General features: G+C 39.5%; 1 protein-coding gene across 2 annotated transcripts in view; it reads right to left on the bottom strand.

Annotated features, from left to right (window-relative positions):
* The window catches only part of NFKB1 (nuclear factor kappa B subunit 1), a 125,555-nt gene that overhangs the window by 48,577 nt on the left and 55,508 nt on the right, over nucleotides 1–21,470 (bottom strand). For both annotated transcript variants that reach the window (XM_053557743.1, XM_053557654.1), the window contains exon 6: nucleotides 4,175–4,323. In XM_053557743.1, the coding sequence (XP_053413718.1) occupies nucleotides 4,175–4,323 (149 nt within the window). The remainder of the gene's footprint in view (nucleotides 1–4,174; nucleotides 4,324–21,470) is intronic.

Below are 21,470 nucleotides of genomic sequence, written 5' to 3'. Positions count from 1 at the left end.
CACCTCCGGCATATGGGGCCAGTGCCCTACTCCTTTGAGCCACAGGTGCCGCCCTGTATGAGTATTTGTCAAAACTCACAGAGCTGTATACTTTAAAAGGGCTAGTATTTAATAGTATAAGTATTTAAATTATACTTGAATAAACTTGACAGACTTTTTTTTAATAGGTTACCCCTAGCTAAAAATGGGACTGGGACTATCTTTTTTTTTATTAAATCATAGCTGTGTACATTGATATAATCATGGGGCATCATTCACTAGCTTCACAGACCGTTCACCAAGTTTCACATATACCCTTGTAAGATGCACCGCTGGTGTAATCCCACCAATCCCCTTCCCTCTACCCACCTCTCCCCTCCCTCCCCTCCCTTTCCCCTTTCCCCCTATTCTTAGGTTATAACTGGGTTATAGCTTTCATGTGAAAATCCTAAATTAGTTTCATAGTAGGGCTGAGTACATTGGGTACTTTTTCTTCCATTCTTGAGGGACTGGGACTATCTCAAAGTGCCATATTCTTCTGCACAAGTGTTTTTCAAAACCAGCAGCACCAGCATTATCTTAAAATTCATAACATAATCTCCCCCACCCCAAGGTAATGAATCAGAAACTCTGGAGGTGGAGCTCAGCAATCCGTTTTAAGAAACCTTCCAGGTAATTCTGATGGACCCTGAAGTTCGAGAACCACTGCACCACTTGACTCTGTTCAAGGAGATCAGAATTTCTGGGAGCAGAGCCTAGAGCCCAGTATCAGTATTTTTATAAAGTGACTCAGGGTACTAGTGGCCAGGTTTGAAACTCTCTGCACTATGCCAGATGTTTCCATCATCACACTCATCTGGGACCTGTTGCTGTGTTTGAATCTCCCCATCATTGGCTTGGGATTCAAAAATAGCCCCTCTTTCTGGCCTTTCTTCCTCTCAGGACCCAAACACTGACTTCACAGGAGTCAAAAGCAACCTCTGACTCACAGAAGCTGGATCTTTCCAACCTCAGACCACACTTCATCAATATTCTCCTTCAGCTCCTTTCCTGTGTACTAAGGTTCACTCATGAAATCACCAATAATTAATTGGTTTTGGACTTCTAAAAACAGTAATTTAACATGGTCTACACTAGCTCTTCAAGGAAGTCTTTGTTTCTCCTTTGAATTTTTATACTTCTGTATCTATTCCTAGTGTTTACCAGTTGGTATATACTATATATATTATAGAGAAAGAAAAAACGACTGCATATATCTCTCTACATCAGGGTTGCCAGGAAGCGAACGGAGGGTATGGTGATTATTGGCAGGGAAAGTGGCCTAAAGCAAAGTCAAATAATATAGGCATTTTCCATTCAATGAAAATGTGAAAGACCCAAATGTTGCTGAAACGAATTATTGATATTTTCATCTTAAATAAAACAACAAACTAAGATTCTTTTTTATCAAGAAAGGCAGTAAACACTAACTACATAAATGAGTAAGAAATACAAAGACAAAATTAAAGCTAATTAAAAAAAACATTAAAAAGACAAATCCCCCAAATGAAAGTAATCAAACCTATCATTAGGACTTGGCTATTTAAAACATGAATATTTGTAACAGAGATCACTACATTTGAAAATGGGAACTAAGTTTATTGAGAATTCCTGCTGACAGGGAAACACTACAAAGAAAGGGAATCGTTTTGATCATTTAAAAGTTATTTATCTCCTTGGTGACATTTTTTACATGTCTTTTTTGATATGTTGGATTGGCGCCCTACTTGTGAATCTATATTCTTAGCCTAATCTGTATTATTGAAAACAAGTTATCTTGGTTCCATTTCTAGTATTGACAAGTCTAAGGAATAACTTTGGCTATCTTCCTAAATCTCTGTATGTGATATTCTTGCCTACAAGTCAGAACTAAATAATAATCAATGTCATACCATAAATACGTACACTGCAAGTTTGTTCATGTCATTTCATAATATTAGCTAATGTTAGTTCAGTCTACAATTTTTCAGATGTAAAGGGGCTGAAGATAGATTCTGTAGTTCAACCCTCTTGTTTTATTTATAAGGAAAGAAATTATAGTCCTCAAGAAGTCATATAACTTGCCCCAGAACTACTCTATTGAGAGTGACAGAATTAAAAATAGAGTTCTGGTTTCCAGACTGCTAGCATGATGTTCTTTCTAAAAAAAAAATGCAATAGGTTTCTGACCTTGGAAACTTAAAAAGAATATGTACAAAGAGCCAAACAAATTATGAAGAAAATTGTGCAAGCAAAATTTCTCAGCTAAAAATCAGAAGGGGAGTACCAATGATTCAGAGAATGCTCTGAACAGGAAAGATCACTGAGTCAATTGTAACTGTCAAGTGGCATCTTCTTGATCAAAATTCCCAGTGAAATTGTATAAAGATAGAAAATCTCACAGTGCTACAACCAAATAGACATCATAATTATCAAACTTAGGAGTTGATATGCTCAAAATGTTTGTTAAATGAATGAATGATGAGTTCTGCCAATGACTAAGCCCCACAGCCCACCGCACCACATGAGATAAAGTAAGGGGAGATAGGGGATTTACTTCTATTCCTGCTGCAGGTCCTAAAACAAATAACCATTAGTTCTTTCTAAAATCCTGAATGACTACTAAACTAAACCCAAATTACAGAAACATACTGAGGGTTTTATTAAAACAAATATTATTAGTAGAAAACGTCATCTACAATTTTCTATAAAGTATATGATTATCATACAGATTAAATAAGACCAAAGGAAATAAACACTCAAACTGACAGGAGCCCATTGGAGCAAATCTGCAGAAACACTACGTGATCAATTACTCTAAACCTGTGAGAACCGCCCTGCATCTCAAAGCTCTCATGGGCCAGCTAGGAACTGGAAGGATATTCCAAAATGCACAATAAACCAACTGTGACATTCAACAGGAAACAGGCCAACCTTTCAAGAGGATGTTGAAACAACTTCATATAAAGCACAATCGAATTTTTCAAATCAATTTAAGTTTCTTCCTTCCATCTAGACATTTTTTTCTAACATCAAAAGAATCAGATTTTAGAAACTTAAAGTTTTCTGTCTAGGTTTTTCACACTTAAATATTTTTACAGTCAAACAAAGAAATACCTAAGAAGATGAAAGCTCAATCTCCCCAATAACAACCAACTTGAAACTTGACCAGGATTCAAAGCTTGAAATGCAACCATCAGCTTCATGATGGTTGATGGATAGTTACAATTCCTTCTTTTGAGTGAAAAGCCCAGATTAACTGGGATTTAGCATAACTATTTAAAGTAGGATTAGAATACCCTGAAAAATATTTTTAAAAATCAAACAAAATTAATTTAAAAAATTTTACTTCTTCTGTTTTTAGGGAGTTCCAAAGTAACACTTAGAGCAACCATTTCCAGGATTATCAATTGCATGTATCAGTTTACACGGGATGTTAAATCACTATGCTGTGTGCTATTTTAGTGTTTTGGCAACATAAATAAAACATGTTCTTTAGCTTACCTGTCTATTGAGAAAAAATTTTCATTTTTTGGATAGAAATTATTTCTATAAAACTTCATTCATTAAAAATTGCTTGTTTTATCTGACCGGCCCTTAAATGAATATGTCATGGTGTATTTACATTTCAAGTCTAATGAATGCCAAAATAAATTTGTGTTCCTTGACTTCTTATCTGGGCACACTTTCTAAGCAGCTCAGAGCTGAAGCAATATTTATTTACGCACTTCATGCTTCAAATGTTCACACTAGAAATCCATTACAGGAATCATTACAAATTTAAATCCATCTATAAAGTGTTGATTTCTGCTAGAGTTAGGTTTCTTCTAATGTGTCCTTATCTTTGTTACCAGGAGAAGTACAATATTATTGAAAGTGGCACACACGACTCCTAGGTCAAGTGACCGTGTGTGAGTGATCATCCAAATTGGGCCACCTTTGAGAGGAGCAAAGGGTGCTATAAATAAATAGGCCAGCTGCACATTGCGTTGTCTCAGACAAATCCAGACATGCAGTCCTTTACTGCCTAGAGTCCAAGTGAGAACACAAGTTTTCATGTCTTTCTTGGAGGCCAGATAAGGGTTTCAGAAAGGTCCCTAATGAAAAGGCCTCATTCATCCCAAGTCCCTACACCCCATGTTCTGTCTATCCCTTCCTTCCACATACCCTCACTTACCCAACCACCATGTCCTTGGGTCCAGCAGTTACCGTGCAGATCCCATCCTCACAGTGTTTTCCCACCAGGCTGTGGGCGTGCAGGTGGGTATTTTTTCCATTTGTGACCAACTGAACAATAACCTTTGCTGGTCCCACATAGTTGCAGATCTATATAAGAAGCACATTTCAAAAGTTAGCACATCTGACCATAGAACAACACTGAAAAATGTTTATGATGAATCAGTAAATATAAAAAGTATGATATAAAATTATCCACCCCTATATATACTATATGCGATCACAGCCCTGTTTTTAAAAGTATGTGATGAACCAATGACAGGATGGAAATAAATTAAAAAGTTAATGGTGGTTCTTTTGTGTCACGGGAAGATGCACTCCAGGAAGCAGGCTATTTAAAATACAGTACATGTTGTCTAGGCTGGAACAGCACATCGTGGAGGACTGTTGCCATGAAACCTCCCCTTTCTATTAATCAAGAACATATTTTCCTTTGCACCTTTTCTGGTCACAAAAGCTGGGCAAATGATTGGTGAGAAGGGAACTGGTGATTGATGGAAATCAAGGGAAGAGGGAGGCCAACAGAAACAGCTCACACTGACTCGCTGCCATGTCTTTTCCAGGGACCTGGCTCTGAAGTTTGGCTATGGACACTGACATTACCTGTGGGACATGTGATCCTTCAGTGGCCCTCTCTGTCATGTGTTCTGACAACTGAATTGTATATGCTCGGATCATAGGAAGTTTCTTAAATTCAAAAAAGTGAAAATCTTTAGATTTCACCCATTTCACTCTTGTTTTATAAAATCAGATTTTTCGATTTAAGGTAATTTATCTTTTTTTTTTGGTATATCTTTAGAATGATGACAACAGCAATAAAAAGGAAATACCATGGAGATAATGACATTTTAAGCAGAACTTGGATACTCTTTCTTTGCTAGTTGATTACCCGGCCCCTGTGGTCAATCAAATTTCTTACTTGAGAAATCCCTAAGACTAAAATCACACCAACGGAAAAGACCAATGGCCTTATTTTAACTATCCTGTATCCTACTAAGTGAGAACGCTATGATAAATTCAGCCACACAGCTAGCAATGCCCTGTATCTCCTCAAAAGTTAACCAACCATCCTCGTTTGCCTGGAACTAAGGGGTTTTTCAAACACAGGAATTTGAAAGCCAAACCTAGATGAGTTGGTCACCCTGTCTCTTCAGCTCATATTGTACTTTTTGAAGGAATGCATGACCTAAATCCAGGATCTCCCCGATATACAATTAGAAACACACAAATTGGCCCAAATAGATGGGAATCACATGTAGGGAGGACTCTGATGGCGTCTTTTTGATAAAACTTGAGCAGGACCCGAAATCTGCCAACAATACTTCTTGGAAAAAGACATAATCCCTTTAAACCAGCCTTCTTTTACTATAAAACATCATTGCCTAAGCAAGGTTTTGATAGGATTTTCTTAGTATGGAATTTTTATCAGTACAATATTTTGCTGTAAGAGTTGAGAAGCTTATCAGACCTAGGATTATTCCCAGAGGGTCTGAGGAGACCAAAGCTTCACCCCTGAACGAAGAACTGACTCCCCTCTAATCACCTGGGTAGCTCAGCTGGGAACCTTAGGGCCTTGATGCCTAAACCGAGGCTCAGGACTGCTGCCGAGGGCTGCTCCTGCACCCTGTAGCCCCCTTTCCCTTCCAAGCAGCAGGCAGGAGCAGGACCACCAGCAGGAGTGGCCTCCAGTCCTTGCACAGTAAAATAATCTCAAAGAGGGATTAGGATTAAATTCAACTTTTGACCACCTGAAATCACAAATAAGGAATTACTTAAATGGGTACAACACTTAAAAAATACTTCTTTGGGTATAAAGTTAATCATGAATGTAGTACTTTTGTAACAGGCAGAAAGCCTCTTTCCTTAAGTGTAGGACAGGGAATGAAAAGTTCAATACCTGCTCCAATGTCGGCTGGATGCTGTCCCCAGATACAGCCTGGATGGCAGATGCCAACTCTGTGTCTTGGTGTTGACATCTGAAATCAGTCTTTGTTATGATCACATATCCCACTGGGGCTTTCTTAGCAGTAAATCAATGGTGACAGAGCATGAAATAAGCCATGTAATTATACTCTGTTAAGAGACTATAAGCACAGGAACGTGGCAGGTGAGGCGTGAGGTGATCCTGCACTTGGTGAGATCAGGTAAACGTTCCACTTCAACAGCACAGCAGAAGGAATTCTGTGACTGACGCCCAATCTCTTCAGCTATTTCTACCCTGCAGTGTTACCCCTATGAGGGAATTAGTCACTGGCACTGAAGGAGAAAGGTGGGAGGTGCCCTCAAAAAGTACACACATAGTTTTCATTTGATTATTTCATGATGGAAGAGTGGCGAGAATGAGGAACTGGGTTTATCTGAGGCAAAGGAGCTGAAAAATGTGCCAGTGACTAACATGCTGTTTGATCCATTTGAAAGAGTCCAAGTCAGCGTGGCATCATCTGGTTTTTACACAGACCACAGGGCAACAGACCGGGAGGCCCCCGGGTTTTGTGGACTTTCCAAAACACTGAAAGAAGAAAGTTGAAGTGTGGGAAGTGAAAAAAGTGGTACAATTTGCACATGAAGACGCTGGCCTGGAGGAGACCATACTTCGTCAAATTCCATGATGACTGAGGACTATTTGCAATTAATTCAGAAAAATTCATTTGTCTCAGGGAGAGTTTAATTCTTTTTATTCACCCTCCCTTTTAGTTCTTTGAATAGTGGTTCTTTTGAAAATTAAGTTTATAGAGTGCACCAGTATCTATTAGATACAGTTTTTCTCAGACAAGCTGACCATGACAGGCTCTTAATAAACATTAATGGCTTAAAACACAAGTTAAGCTTTCAATTAGCACCAAGACAAAGGTGACAAAACTGGGTAACTGGCTACCCAGGGACACTGTATAAACAAACCCAGCTAGGGGCTGAAGACGGTTCCATTTATTTACTAGCCATGTGTCTTTGGCATGCTCATTTTCCTCATCTGTAAAATGGGGATAAAAATAGTGTCTCAAAGGGTTACCATCCAGACTAAACATATTATGCACACATGGGCCACTATGAACGTTTTAAGATAAATGAAAATCAAGAAACATAACATTCAGGTGGAAACATGTGAAGACCCACTGGCAACAGCAGTAAGCTGAGCAAGCTGAAGCCTGCGTGGGTGAATCAGAAAGGATGCTGTCAACTGTGTTTCTTGGAAGTGAAATAATTGACCATAACATGGTCTGTCTCAAAACTTTCATAGTGACCCACACAGTCAGTAGAACAGTGCCTGGCAAATAATATCAGTATATAAGCATTAGCTAGTATCTTCTTTATTACTGTAACACACTCTTCTACCTAGCGATCTAGAAGTAATACCACTGCTCTGAGATTATTTTTTAAAAGCAGGTGGCTAGAATAAGTCAGGCCTTCTATTAGTAGGGTCTTTTTTTTTTTTTCCACAGTGCCATATTTTACCAGTCTTTGTTAATTTTCTGGTAATTTTTATGTTATTAGAGTAACTGCTATTATTCTTGGGGATACTCAGGATTTCCTGGCTTCCTTGATGAAATTTAAGACTTTCTTCCAAGAACTTTCTGACTCAACAAGTACTGATGATCAAAGGCTAGGCCTGTTTTCTGAATAAGGCGTGGAAGCCAACGGTTTCAAATATTGCCAAACGTAGTCCAATCACCTTCCTTTATTTAAAACAACTCTGCCATACTTTGGCCAAATATATGCTAGTTCTTCAAAGGTGGTCAAAAGAAGCAGTCTAAGCTCTTCTGGGAGTCAGCGTTTGAAATGTCCAGTTTGCTCTCTGGGTAAATTTGGCCAAATCATTTTGGCAGAATGTAGAGTCAACCTCAATGTAAGATGTGACACAGGAAGTCATTCTTTTCTGCTCACCTTTTCTTGAGAAGTGATGACAATGATGGTGGTAATAAAGAAAAGGAGGAAGGAAAAGGTCCACAATTTTCAAGGAGAAATCTATCTGGACTTGACTCATGTACCTGACTTAGTCCCACACAGCATAAAATAGCAGGACAATGTGGTTCCGACTGGGAGCCCTGAAGCCAGGCTGCCAGGCTCAAGAACCGCTCTTGTCACTTAGCTGTATCAACAGGAAAGGATGGTTAACATCTCTGGAGTTCGGGTTCTCCGTCTTTAAAATTAAAGGAATAAAACACTTGATTTCATAGGGTTGTTTATAGGATTAAGTGAGTTAATACAGTGCTTGGCACTCAATGGGACTGGCAATCTCCAATACAAATCTTCTCTCCCACTGAGACGGTTATGTCACTGAAAATCAAAATCTATTCATTCACCCAATGAGTATTTATGAAACTCCTTCTATGTCCCATGTACTACAGGAAGGCAGGGAGTGTAGAAGAGACACAATCCTTGTTCTTATGGGAATTAAAAAGTGGGTCCTTTACTAATCAAATCATCTCACAAATAAATGTAGAACAACAACTGGGAAGAGCTTAGCAAAAAGATACATAACAGGGATTTGACCTGCTCAGGAAGGCAGGGAAAGCTCCCCGAAGGAGTAATGAGAGCCAAGATGTGAAGGAAGAGCAGAGAAGACACAGGCAGGGACCGGCTTGGGGGGTGCGCCTGGCAGGGAGAACGGCCCAGCCCGTGCAAGCCCACGGATTGCCCCTCCTCCCCCCTCAGGATCTCCTTCCAGTGGTTTTCCCTCTCGGCCTCCTCCCACCCCCGGGCTGTCTCTCTCTTCCCAGCCAGGAGAGGCCCCAAAGCTGAATCTGCCATGACGCTCTCCTCACCACTTTAACCCACAGAGCTCCACTACTGTCCTTTCCTTCTGCAATGTGACTGGAGGGGACGAGGTAGGAAAACCGCATGCAATCCACTGCAGTAAGAGGACGGCAAACCCAGCTGGCAAATAAAGGGTTGCTACCATACTTCTCTTCCTCACTAAATCCCCAGAACCCAAGAATCTATATTTACCAATTTACTGGAAGGAAAGGGGATGTGCTAACCAAGCCAGTCCCCACAACAGCCTGGTGGGGTCATGGACGGTGCCCCATTCCGCAGCTGAAGGAACCAACACTCAGTAAGATAAAGTACATTGCTATAGTTCTTACAACTGTAGTGATGGGGGAATTCTTTAAACCTGAATCTGTCCACCTCCAGAGCCCATTCACTTTTTCCATTGCACTTGGCCCGATCATGTTTTCTTTGGTATGTTTCCAGCAGCCCCAGTGTTTCATAGCTCTGCTTTGCCTACTGCATGTGGGGCAATGACAGCCATTCCTGACAAACCTGTTTGGCTTTGCTGGTATGTATGGTGAGAAAAGAGGTTTCAGAGATGATTGAGAGGTGGTAGAGTGCACTTGTCCCCTTTTCCTTAATAAAAAAAAAAAAATCATTCCATGGACATTATTAAACCAGGCATTCATTCTCTTCTAGGTTACAATTTAGATTATAAGGGGGAAAAAAGGCAGGAAAGAGAGGAATATTATTTTAATAATGTATCTCTTCTCAGAGATGGAAAATAGTCCAATTTTATTGTTCATGATCTGTTAAGCAGCCAGGGAGGACAGAATGACCTTTACTAAACGAGATAGTACAGAGAGCCGCGTCTGATACTGTTTCTGGGACAGAAACATGCTCAGTAAAGTTAGTCTCTTCCTTCTCTCTAAAGCAAGGGATTTCAAGTTGATCCAATCTGGGATCAACTAGCTTTTTACCCTCCCACCTCTGTGGCCTTAACCAAGTTAGGTAACTGCTCTGAGCCTCAAGTTCCACATCTGCAAAATGGGTGAATAATGTGAAGTTAGAGGGCTGCTGTAAGGAGTGTGCTGTGCCTGGCACACGGTAGGTAGTATGAAAATCCCAATTTCTTTCCTTCTTTTTTATTTGTTTATTTGGGATTTTTTTGGAGGCAGGGTTTCACTCAGTCAAAACAGCTAAAGTACAGTGGCATCATCCTAGCTCACTGCAATCTCAAACTCTTGGGTTCAAGCGATCCTCCTGCCTCAGCCTCCCAAATCACTGGAGTAACAGGTACAGGCCAACATTCCTGGCTATTTATTTTTCTATTTTGTAGAGATGAGGTCTCACTCTTGCTTAGGTTGGTCTTGAAATCCTGAGCTCAAGGAATCCTCCTGCCCCAGCCTCTCAGAGTCCTGGCATTATAGGCCTAAGCCACTGGCCCTGGTCTCTTTCTTTCTCTTTTATTTGTAAAGACCCTCTGGCTCTTCTAAAGTCCCTATGAGGTAGGAAGGGTTGGCACTATTATTCCCATTTTGCAGAAAACAGAAGGTCAGACAGGTTGAGTAACAAGCAACATAACCCAACATCAGCCAAGACACAGAGGGCCTTCGAATTCTTCCTGACTCTTCAGAATATCAGTGTGGTGTTACAGTAAGGGACAGAATGACATGGAAATATCCTCTTTGACCCACTCGTAGTTGATGATTGTTTTCCAGCATTGCTCATGGATTTCCACTGATTCACTGACATTCTTTCACCTTGTTTAGTGCCTTCTTGAATCACCAATAGAACATATGGCTTACGATGCTGAGCTGAGATCAGAAGAGCAAACTTCCATTTAATAAAAGTCTCTTCAACTACCCAGAAAAGATGAGTAAAATATGTCTACATATAACTCTGCTTTGCAAGTTTCTTTTATCATATATGATCCAGGATTTCCTTTTTTGTTTCATTTTAATTTTCATTTTTATCACATGAGATACAGCTGCTTATGAATCATGTTTCTTTCAGAAAATCAAGTAACTACTACTAACTCCAGGAGTTGCTGGGGACTTGTTCCTCAGGAGGTGTCCTTATCTCATTAAAAAATTCAAATACATCTTTACTTTTGCATACCCTAATCACCCATGATTGCAAAAGAATATGGGAGTAGATGGTTTGTGATTTACAGAGGATCTGTCTTACAAATGTTCATGTGTAAGTCATTTTTTTTGCCAGTTGGGTGCACTCTTAAACAGAAAATACAGTTTCAAACAGTGGTGTTCTAGTGCTGTTTTTTCTATATTCCTTCCTCTTCTTACTATACTATATGCATTCTCAAATTCTTCTTTCAAACACAGTATAATATATATATATAATATTAAGTCAGATCCTCAAAACATATCCTGCATCTGACCACTTCTCACCACCTTTACTCTATTCCTTGGTTTCATCATTTCATCCTCTGTCTCTTGAGCTTTTGCTCCTAACTGTGTTTCCTGTGGCTGTACCACCTGCCCACAACCTGTTCTCTTGAGCGATCCTGCTCAGTTGGGTCATGCCAAGTCATGTCACTCCTCTGCTCAAAACTCTCCAAAAGTGAAAGTAGGTGAAGCTGAGTGATCAGCACAAGGGGCCTGTGATACTATTCTGTGAATATAGGATTAAAAACGTCCACATTAAGAAGTTAACAAACAAATAAAACCTTCAACGTCTCTCCATCTTTGATGCCAAAGATGTTACAACAGCTTACAAGGCCCTAGGTGGTCTGGCCACCTCATTTCCTCCCTGACTTTTTTCTTATTACTCCTGTGCAGTCTCATCAGGCTCTTGCTGTTCTGGAACTTGCCAGATGAGCCCCCAACCTGAGAGCAGTTGCACTTGCTATGTGCTTTGCCTGGATCCCTCTTTCCAGGGATATCTTGATCTCTGCATAGTTCTTTCCTGCTTCAGGCTTTGCCTAATTGCCATTGTTCAAGGGGGCTTTCAGTGACCTGCCTAAACTTTTATCACTCAAACCCCCACATTCCTTGCTCCTCTCCCTGCTTTATTTTTCTCCATAAATTAACTACTACATCTTGCGTGTTGTGATTATTGCCCATCTTCTCCATTAAAAGTGAGGCTCTATAAGAATGGGGACTTAATTTCTTCTCTGCTATATCCTCAGTGCTTGGAATACTGCTTGTCATCTTGTGGGCATTTGATAATTAGTACACTAATGAATGCATTATTAAATAATTAAAACATAACTGAAATATTAGTGATGAAAGGCTATTTACTAAAATACAAAGAGTTATGTTAGTTGGGGGGATTAAGGTGACTGTTTTGTTATTTTTGTCTTCTAAAAATATAGCTAGATCCAAGTGTAACATCTCCGGGGGACATGTAAATTAGAATGTGATCATTAAACACTCGAGAGGAATATTAGCCTAAGCCGGGACAAGAGTTTCTTGTTGGGGCTCTGGTTGCTGCACTGGACCTGTGGTATGGTGAGAGGAATCTAACCTCTAAGAGAGAGGAATTCCAGTGGTGTGGGAAAGTGAAGGGAAGGGCAACTCTTGAATTACCACTCTTGGAAAACCAAGACAGTAGCTCTCCTCTTAAACCTACAAGATGCCCTTATATCAACTTTTCTCTTCCCACCCTCACTGCGGTTGCCCATTCTCCCTCTCATACTGACAAGTCTTACCACCCACTGAAATATTTCCACTATACCTTGCCTCATTTCCCTCTGGGATCCAGGATTCACATTTCTGGTCCACCCCAATTTCACAGTCCCTTACTCCTCACATGAGAGTGCCCTTCTGTGCTGTTCACTCTGGCAGAACCAGAATCTTATGACGATGTAGGGCAGGGCTATATTGCCGAGATCTCAAATGAGTGGACTCTCTTTTCAATAAAAGCACAGGGAACACTTCTGCACTGCTGGTGGGAATGCAAATTAATACATTCCTTTCGGAAAGATATATGGAGAACACTCAGAGATCTAAAAATAGATCTGCCATTCAATCCTGTAATTCCTCTGCTGGGCATATACCCAGAAGACCAAAAATCACAACATAACAAAGATATTTGTACCAGAATCTTTATTGCAGCCCAATTCATAATAGCTAAGTCATGGAAAAAGCCCAAGTACCCATCAATCCACGAATGGATTAATAAATTGTGGTATATGTATACCATGGAATACTATGCAGCCTTAAAGAAAGATGGAGACTTTACCTCTTTCATGTTTACATGGATGGAGCTGGAACATATTCTTCTTAGTAAAGTATCTCAAGAATGGAAGAAAAAGTACCCAATGTACTCAGCCCTACTATGAAACTAATTTGGGGCTCTCACATGAAAGCTATAACCCAGTTACAACTTAACAATAGGGGGAAGTGGGAAAGGGGGGGTAGGTAGAGGGAGGGGGATCGGTGGGATCACACCTATGGTGCATCTTACAGGGGTATTTGCGAAACTTGGTAAATGTAGAATGTAAATGTTTTGGCACAGTAACTGAGATAATGCCGGAAAGGCTATGTTAACCACTGTGATAAAAATGTGTCAAATGGTCTATGAAGCGAGTGTATGATGCCCCATGATCATATCAATGTATACAGTTATGATTTAATAAAAAATAAATAAATAAATAAAAATTAAAAAAAAAAAAGAAAAATTACAAAATCAAAAAAAAAAAAAAGCATGGGCTGTGGAGTCAGACATGCCTGGCTCTGAATTCTGTCTCCCATTACTAGCTGGGTGATCTGGGAGGCTACTTAACCCTTTTGATATTTTTTTTTCATTTGTAAAAAGTGAATGCAAATACATAACCTCTGAATTTCTATGAGGATGAAAGGAGGAAATTTAGTACTGTTCTTGATATATAGCAGGCACAAAATAAATGACAGCATTTCTTATTATCTCTTCCTGCCTTAAGTAGATACTGCAGTTGAGATTTCCTCTGACTGTAACGAGAACGTGGAAGCTATTGCGTGCAAGTTCCCTCGGCATCTCTTCTCCTTACTGTCATCGAGGCTCAAAAATATCCCTGTTACTTCACAAATCCTCTCCTAATTCAGAGAAACACAGGTTTGTTCCCCTTTCCAGGGCTAACCGCTCTGTCTACCCTCACTGTTTATTCGAGGCCTCCTTGAGTTACCTTCCCCTCCCTCTTTAAAGGATTTTTCCCCTTAGTCTACAGATGTGCACTTTTCATCCTTATTCTAAAAAGAGCCCTTTCCTGATAATAATGAGGACAAGTATAAAAGTTAGCATTTTTTTTTAAACCTATGGGCTAGGGCATTACGCCAAGAAATAGAGAACCATTCTTTCGTTTGATCTTCTTTACACTCCAGTGAGAAAGGTCCTTCAGAGGAACTAATACCTGCTTGAATGTCCTCCTCGGCCTCCCTAGCAAGTAGGCAAGAACAGCTCTGATCACTAATGCTGAACCACATACTTAATCTGTAGCCCTCTGCAAATGAAACTAATTCCCCTATCCTTCAAATTAAAAAGTGCTTAAAGGTCATGACTGACTCCCCTTCAGCCCATCTGACCTCTCTGGAACACAAGATGTGTGACCATTCTCCCCTCCCACCTCTCCAGCTGCTTTTGCAAAGACACTCTTTTTCCTCCCCAAAGCAATGTTTCGGCAGAGACTGGTCTGTGGCCCAGTTCTAATCTTTACCATGATTGCTCCTCTGACACCCATATCCAGTCTCCTGAACTTAACTGTCTACTCCATGAAGATGACTTCTGAATTTAAATCTCATATTCTCACCTTCCTTTTAAGCATATGCAACATTTCCAGCTTCTTACAGGACATCTTCCTAACACTTTTAAAATTCAATGTGCCAAGACCGAACTAATCACCTTCCTTCCCAAAGTTACTCCACCTTCTGTTAAATAAAACTACCTACCTACCACCTTCTCAATGATTGCCCTGAAACCCTCCCATCATCTTGGATTCTTCTCTTTCTGGTCTTCTATATTCAATCAGTTGCCAAATTTCAGCCAAGGGGCACAGCATTTATCCCTTTCCTCAATGTTCTTTACCTCAGTTTATCCATTTTAGCTTGAACTTTTACTTTACTTCTTTTACTTTTACTTCTTTCATAAAGAATCACTGCAATTCTTCTAACAGTTTCCCTGGGCCTCTCCCTTCAGACACCCTTTGGCAGACTGTTACCAGGTTTATATTTCTAAAGCACAACTCCTGAAGCATATATCAATCCTATATTAAAATTGCTATTGCATACTCAGTTTCTTAAAAAACCGTCTAAATTCTTGCATGATGTGGCCCGATGCTACCTCTCCAGCTTTATTGCCTCCTTTCCCTTTTACGAGTTCATCGTTCCAGCAGAATCAGTCACTATTCCCCGCTCAATCCCAGAGATTTCTACTTTTGAGACTTTGCTGCTGATTCTTCTGTCTGTGCTATTTTCTCTAGTTAGATCTATTCTTTCAAATGTCTATCCTTCCCTCAAGGTCCAGCCCAAAGGCAATCTATCCCTCGAATCCTTCTGTAATCACCCCCACTAGCTGGTTGTTAAAAGTTTATCTTCACCTTAGAATAATCAGGTCATTTATTCTTTCATTCAAAAAAGTCTCAGCAATTTGTATATGGCAGCCGTGGGTGCTGGTCATGCAAGGTGAATAAAGCAAACACGATATTACCACTGTTACCACATCTCAGATATTCAGGACGTAGCTTAGTTCCTCTATTAAATTGACTATGATTTTTTAGGAGAGAAACACTATCTAATTCTATTTCTCATATTTCCCCAACCTCCAGAGCAGAACTAGTGCCTACTTAATCAGTATTTATTGAAAGTAACTAATGAATAAATAAATCATGGAGTAGAGGTGGTCAGCTCCTGGGCAGCACAGGAAAGGCTGCTGACAGTGGAGCCACTAGGTTACCCTACGCTAAGGTCTGTTGAAGGGTTACTGTCACATGACAGGGTTTGTCTAGCCAACGCTGTGGGATTCCTGAGGAGTTTCTGAAAATTCCTAGCAAAAATAAGTGAGGCCAATGAACTTGCACAATTTTACTAACATCATAGTTTAGGAACACCTAACCCTGGGACCATTCTTATTTCTAAAAGGATTATTTTTTGAAGCCTTTGTACTCCCTAGGCTTTTCTACTTAGAAAAATAATTTTCAATTACAGACAGACTGGTTGCAGAGATGCTAAAACATCTTTGATTTTTGTAAATTCAACTCTCAGGTAGAAGACAGACTTAAGATACAGTTGTGCTGGCGCTTGCCCAAGGCAGTAGAATGTGGAGAACAATCAGCAAGGGTGGATTCTGGGGAAGGGGGGAGCCCTGCCCTGGCTGCTGGCCCGGTGTGGCTGGACAACTGATGTCACATTCACTGCCAGCCAGGCAGGACTCTGCAAGACAGCTGTGCACGGCCGGCTTTCCCAACCAGCGTCCCAGAGACATGCTGTCATTCCCCTAGTGGAACACAGGCTTTACTCCACAGTGTCAGTTCATGCTTCCAAGTCACTGAAAAATAGCCCAGGAGTGCGCAAAAGGGAAATATTAACCTACCCCAAATTATAATTTATTTCTAAGTATGATTCTGGGTTTGGAGAAAACAACAGATACGATAGTGTAGTGAATAAATCTGTGCTTAATATAAATGCGTCAAAATTCTCAAAGTGTGAGAATGTTCAAACTTCCCATTTTGGTTTAATGGGAGAATGTTCTCCATTACACCAAACTCATCTTGGTTAAGCGTATCTTTTCCTGAACGTGGCATATTAAGCTTATCTTTCTCAAAACTTCTTCACTTCCTTACTTGTTTGTTTGTTTATAGGCCTGGCCTGAAGTCTGCAAATTTTGGGCTAATTGTTAGTGCTCCGGCAGGTGGCCAGAGTTCTAGTCATCAGTTACTGCTGCAATCTTTTGTGAGTTACCCAACCACAATGGGCCTCTTCATTCTTCATTTGCAACATCCCTACACAGTGTTCACCATGCCTTCCAGCTCTCAGATTCTATGATTCTTAGTCACAAATGCACAGGACACACAGACAACATCCAAAGATCCCATTTTTATATTACAGAAAAGTTTAACATCATAGAATTTCTGAGTTGGAAGGAATCTTACAGATAAATTTAATTCTAAAATGGTGAACTTTTTTTTTTGTTTTTTTTGGCCAGGGCTGGGTTTGAACCCGCCACCTCTGGCATATGGGACCAGTGCCCTACTCCTTGAGCCACAGGCGCCACCCAAAATTGTGAACATTTTAAATGCATTTCACCACAATTACAGACTGAGAAAACATACAATCAACACTCAAATTACCTGTTGCAATGGGGCCTCTGGTAGCATGGAAAATCAAAATTTAGAGACAAAGAAAAACCTTGATGTTAGGCAAAGATTTCAACTTGTGTCATTAAAACTGAGATTGAGTACCCAAAGTGTTTAATTTTAGTAAATCCAAGGAGGGCCCTGGCTTGGGCAGTTAAGTCCTAATAACGAAGAAACGTCTATTCCGGGGAGATGTCGGAAACGTTTCAATTACACAAGAGGGGAGAGAAAAAAAAAAAAAAACAGACAAGCAAACAAAGACATATTGATAAATTTTAATCTAAATTTTTTTTTTCAAATTCTTATGCACACATATAACATATAAATCATTTGAGGGATTAGGACACCTATTAGGTATGATTGAAGGATGCCCAAAATAAAAAATTTTAGGTTGCTGATTTATTTATTCTTTGAAAATGGAAATTATTAATGTCAATTTTTTAATATTCCCTTTATATGATTTTAAAGTTTCTAAACATATTTTTTTACTCAAACCTAAATTGAGATAATTAAGAGTATCTCTGACTTGGTGATAGCCAAATTGACTTAAGATTAAATATCACTGATTTCTTTGTTCTTAAAGGCATAGAGTCAATCACCTTCAGGTTATATTTTCCTTGCTTAGAAAATCTATTCCATTGCCTTCACTGAAACCTACCGTTAAAGAAGTAATTAGGCTCTTAATGATTCAAAGTACTTAGAGACATCATTCTGTGCAGAATTTTATTTGTACTACAATAAATACAGATGCTCTATACAAGAATTTGGATCACTTTGGGAAAGAAGATAATTAACTGTTTCTTTCTTCAGAAGGAAAGTACATAAGATAAAGAGCATTTCAACTATTCTACTGTGATTTCCTGTGGAAAACCCCTACTAAATTAGGAGAATTACAAGTAAGTAGAACTGGGAAATTTTCTTTGTCTGATTTTTGGTGCCACCTTATGGGTCACTGTACACTCCAGACATTACTGTGGCAAAAGAAAAAACACAATCTAAGTGTCAGACTGAGGTTAACCAAAATATCATACCCTCTATGCACCATGATGTAAAGAAAAGGAGGAAAGGGGAAACACCCAAATTTCTCATGAGTTCTAGGATAGCATTAGCCAGTTATTAGGAAAAATAGTAGTAATTGAAACCTCCCCCCAATTTAATATCATAACTTTATATTATTCAACTTGTATTAACAGACTAAAACACGAAGTATATGATGTGAGTCATACACTCTGCAGCTTGGATAAAAATGTTTCTGCAAACTCTTAGTTTCTGAAGTTTAGGGGATCTGTCAGAAAATAATAATTGCCCTATAATCAAATCTTGATTAGCCCTCGTTATGGAGTCATGATTTATTAAGTTAGATAGATATCTTTCTAAAGGCACACAACAAATTTACTGATAAAGGGTCTAACATAAGTGAGCTTCCCTGCCCTGTGGTCTTCAGTTTATTTTTGAACCAGTCTAGAGACAACAAACTCACTTTGTCCTAAGGTGATACATTCCACCCTTGGGCAACTGTGACTCTTAGCAGTAAATATAAATTCTCTCTCCTAGGGCTTCCAGTCAATAATCCTTATTTCATCCTCTTGTGACAGACAGGACATATTTCATCCTTCTTTTCCATGACAGCCATACAAATACCTGAAGACAACCAAATCCTCTAAGGCATAACTATTCTCAAGCTCAGTCACTACTCTCCATCTGAAAAAAGTTTGAGGCCTGTCACCATTTTGCTCTGAGCGCACTCAATTTGGTTTCTACTTCTCTACAGCGTGCACAGTATGGTCTTTGAACACAAGTGGGAATGAGACCCCCTTCCCTTGGTTTCTGTTAATGCAGCCTAGTGGAGAGTTACTTGTTTGGCAGTCACATGCCATTGCTGTCTCATGCTGAGTCTGTTATTACCTAAAATTCCTAGATCTCTTTGCACACACCCATACTAAATCATCTCTCCCTTACTCTGTACTTGTAGTAATCTGTATTCTGGGGATGCCTTTTTCTCATTAAACACCGCTGCTTAAGAATTTGGTCCTTCATCACAGCTTTCAAAATTAATTTGAATTCAAATTATTTCTTACCTATAACTTCGTGTCACCTGCAAATTTGATAAGAACCTTTTAGGGCTCCACTCAAGACACCAATATTAATGTGGCTAGGGGAAAGATCCCTGGTGTTTATCACTGAGAATATCCCTCCAGGTTGACATCATCAGTATGGGAAATGCTATTAATTCCTGAACTACCCAAACAGGGATCTACGGCATCTCACTATCTTTACCATTTTAGAAAGCCTGTCAAAGAAGGCAATGAGGGAGGTTTGGTATGATTTGTTCTCACTAAGTGTCTGAGATGCTACCCAGCTCTCCAGTGTCTTGTTTGAGAAGTACGCCTGTCAAATTCCATCAGCATTCCATCACAAACAGAGGAAGGAGGGACCATCTAGCCAGGAGGTGATCTCAAGTATAATGTGCTCACCCCCAACCCCACAGAACACTGCAGAACATCTGTTGAAGAGACATTCCTCCAGCAGATCCTGGGTACCATCCTTATGACCACTTCAGTGAATGATGACCACATTCATGTGTGTGACCACAGAGCCCACACTGTGCCTGGCAGGTGGTTCGCCCTGGATAAACACATGTTAGGTGAATGTAAGGAAGGGAGCAAGGCCAAGAAGGCTCTGAAACCTACAAATGGAATGTTCTGAGTTTAGATGGATTCAGGTTTCTGAAATAATTCAAAACACACTTTAAATCAAGGATCTTACCCATCCTTTGATTTTTTTAGCCTTATTTTAAAAAGTAATAAGCAATATGATTTCCTAATGATTTCTAAAGGGTCTATTTAACCTCATGAATGAAAGATTATATGAGATTGATAAATACTGATAAATCAATAGGGATGTGGAAACCCCTAAAGTTGAATATAAACAAACAAAAAAATTAGCCTAACTCTATAGTCCAATGGTTACATAATTACACAGCAGGAAAAAAATTAATTTAAGTAACTTTTGAACACATTACTCTAAATACCTTCTCTTGAATATATTTGGTAAAAAGAACTGCAGAGAAATTTTGAGCTGTACTTATTAAGTTTGTAGCTAGTATTGGTATGAGATAGCAATTCTAAAACTATTGTATTTCTCTACAAATGTGCATGTGCATTACAGGACTGAGCAAAGTAAGTACATATACAGATGCCATTGGCAATAAGGATTTTCGTTATTGGAGAAAGGAGATACAAGTAGGGGATGAAGGCAGGGAAGGAAGAAGCCTTTGGTGTTGGGTTGGAATTAGAGGTCTGAATTAGAATGCGAATTAAAGATTAAAAAAAAAACTTTTCTAACTCTGTCTATTGAGTCTAGAAAAAAATTTTCCTGCTAAAAGAAACTAGGGCTTCTTGGAGAGAGAGACAATTCCAGGACCAGGGGAGGGACGGTGTAGGGTAAACTTAGAACATCTTAGAATTTCAGAAATAAGGAAGTATTAAAAAATGTCTGGGGACATGTCGAAAGGACATGGAAACTAGGATGAAAGACTCTACTGGCAAAGACTAGGAAAATTTAAGTATCATAATGAGTAATGACAGGAATAGTTTATAGAACACTGAATAACAAGAGGATCCATGCGTGCTTCCTAATGCTACAATTTTTTTCAAAGGAATAGAGACAAACAAAAAATTTAAAAAACAAACAGAAAATACCAACTAATACGAAGTAAGGGAATGACAGAAAGAGAAAATGTGAAGATGGAGGCCATTTTTTTGTATTAACCTGGATGGAGTTGAAACACCTTAGTAAAGTATCACAAGACTGGAAAAGCAAGTACCCCACGTACTCAGTACTAAGATGAAACCCGTAGATGAACCAATACATGCCCACGCAAGAGAAAAACTCAATTCAATTCAAGTTGGGGGGAGGAAGGAAAAGGGCGGGGGAATTGGTGTATTTCCACCTAATGGGCACAACGTAAGGGTATGTGGCACACCTCCTGGGCGTGGGATACAACTACACCAGGGATTTTACCTAACAAATGCAAACATTGTAACCTAATTATTTGTATCCTCATATTAATCTGAAACAAACAAAAAACCCAAACAAACGTGAAATAGAAAATCTCAAATTTATAATAATCAATTACTAGTATCAGTTGATTTAGGAAAGAACTATCCCTATAGGCTAAAACTATTCACAGAAAGACACTGAGGATGGTGGCTCGTACCAGGGTGGCAGCAATGAAGGT

Source organism: Nycticebus coucang, chromosome 1, assembly GCF_027406575.1.
Source record: "Nycticebus coucang isolate mNycCou1 chromosome 1, mNycCou1.pri, whole genome shotgun sequence".
NCBI lineage: Eukaryota > Metazoa > Chordata > Mammalia > Primates > Lorisidae > Nycticebus > Nycticebus coucang.
This window is presented reverse-complemented; position numbering and strand designations above follow the sequence as displayed.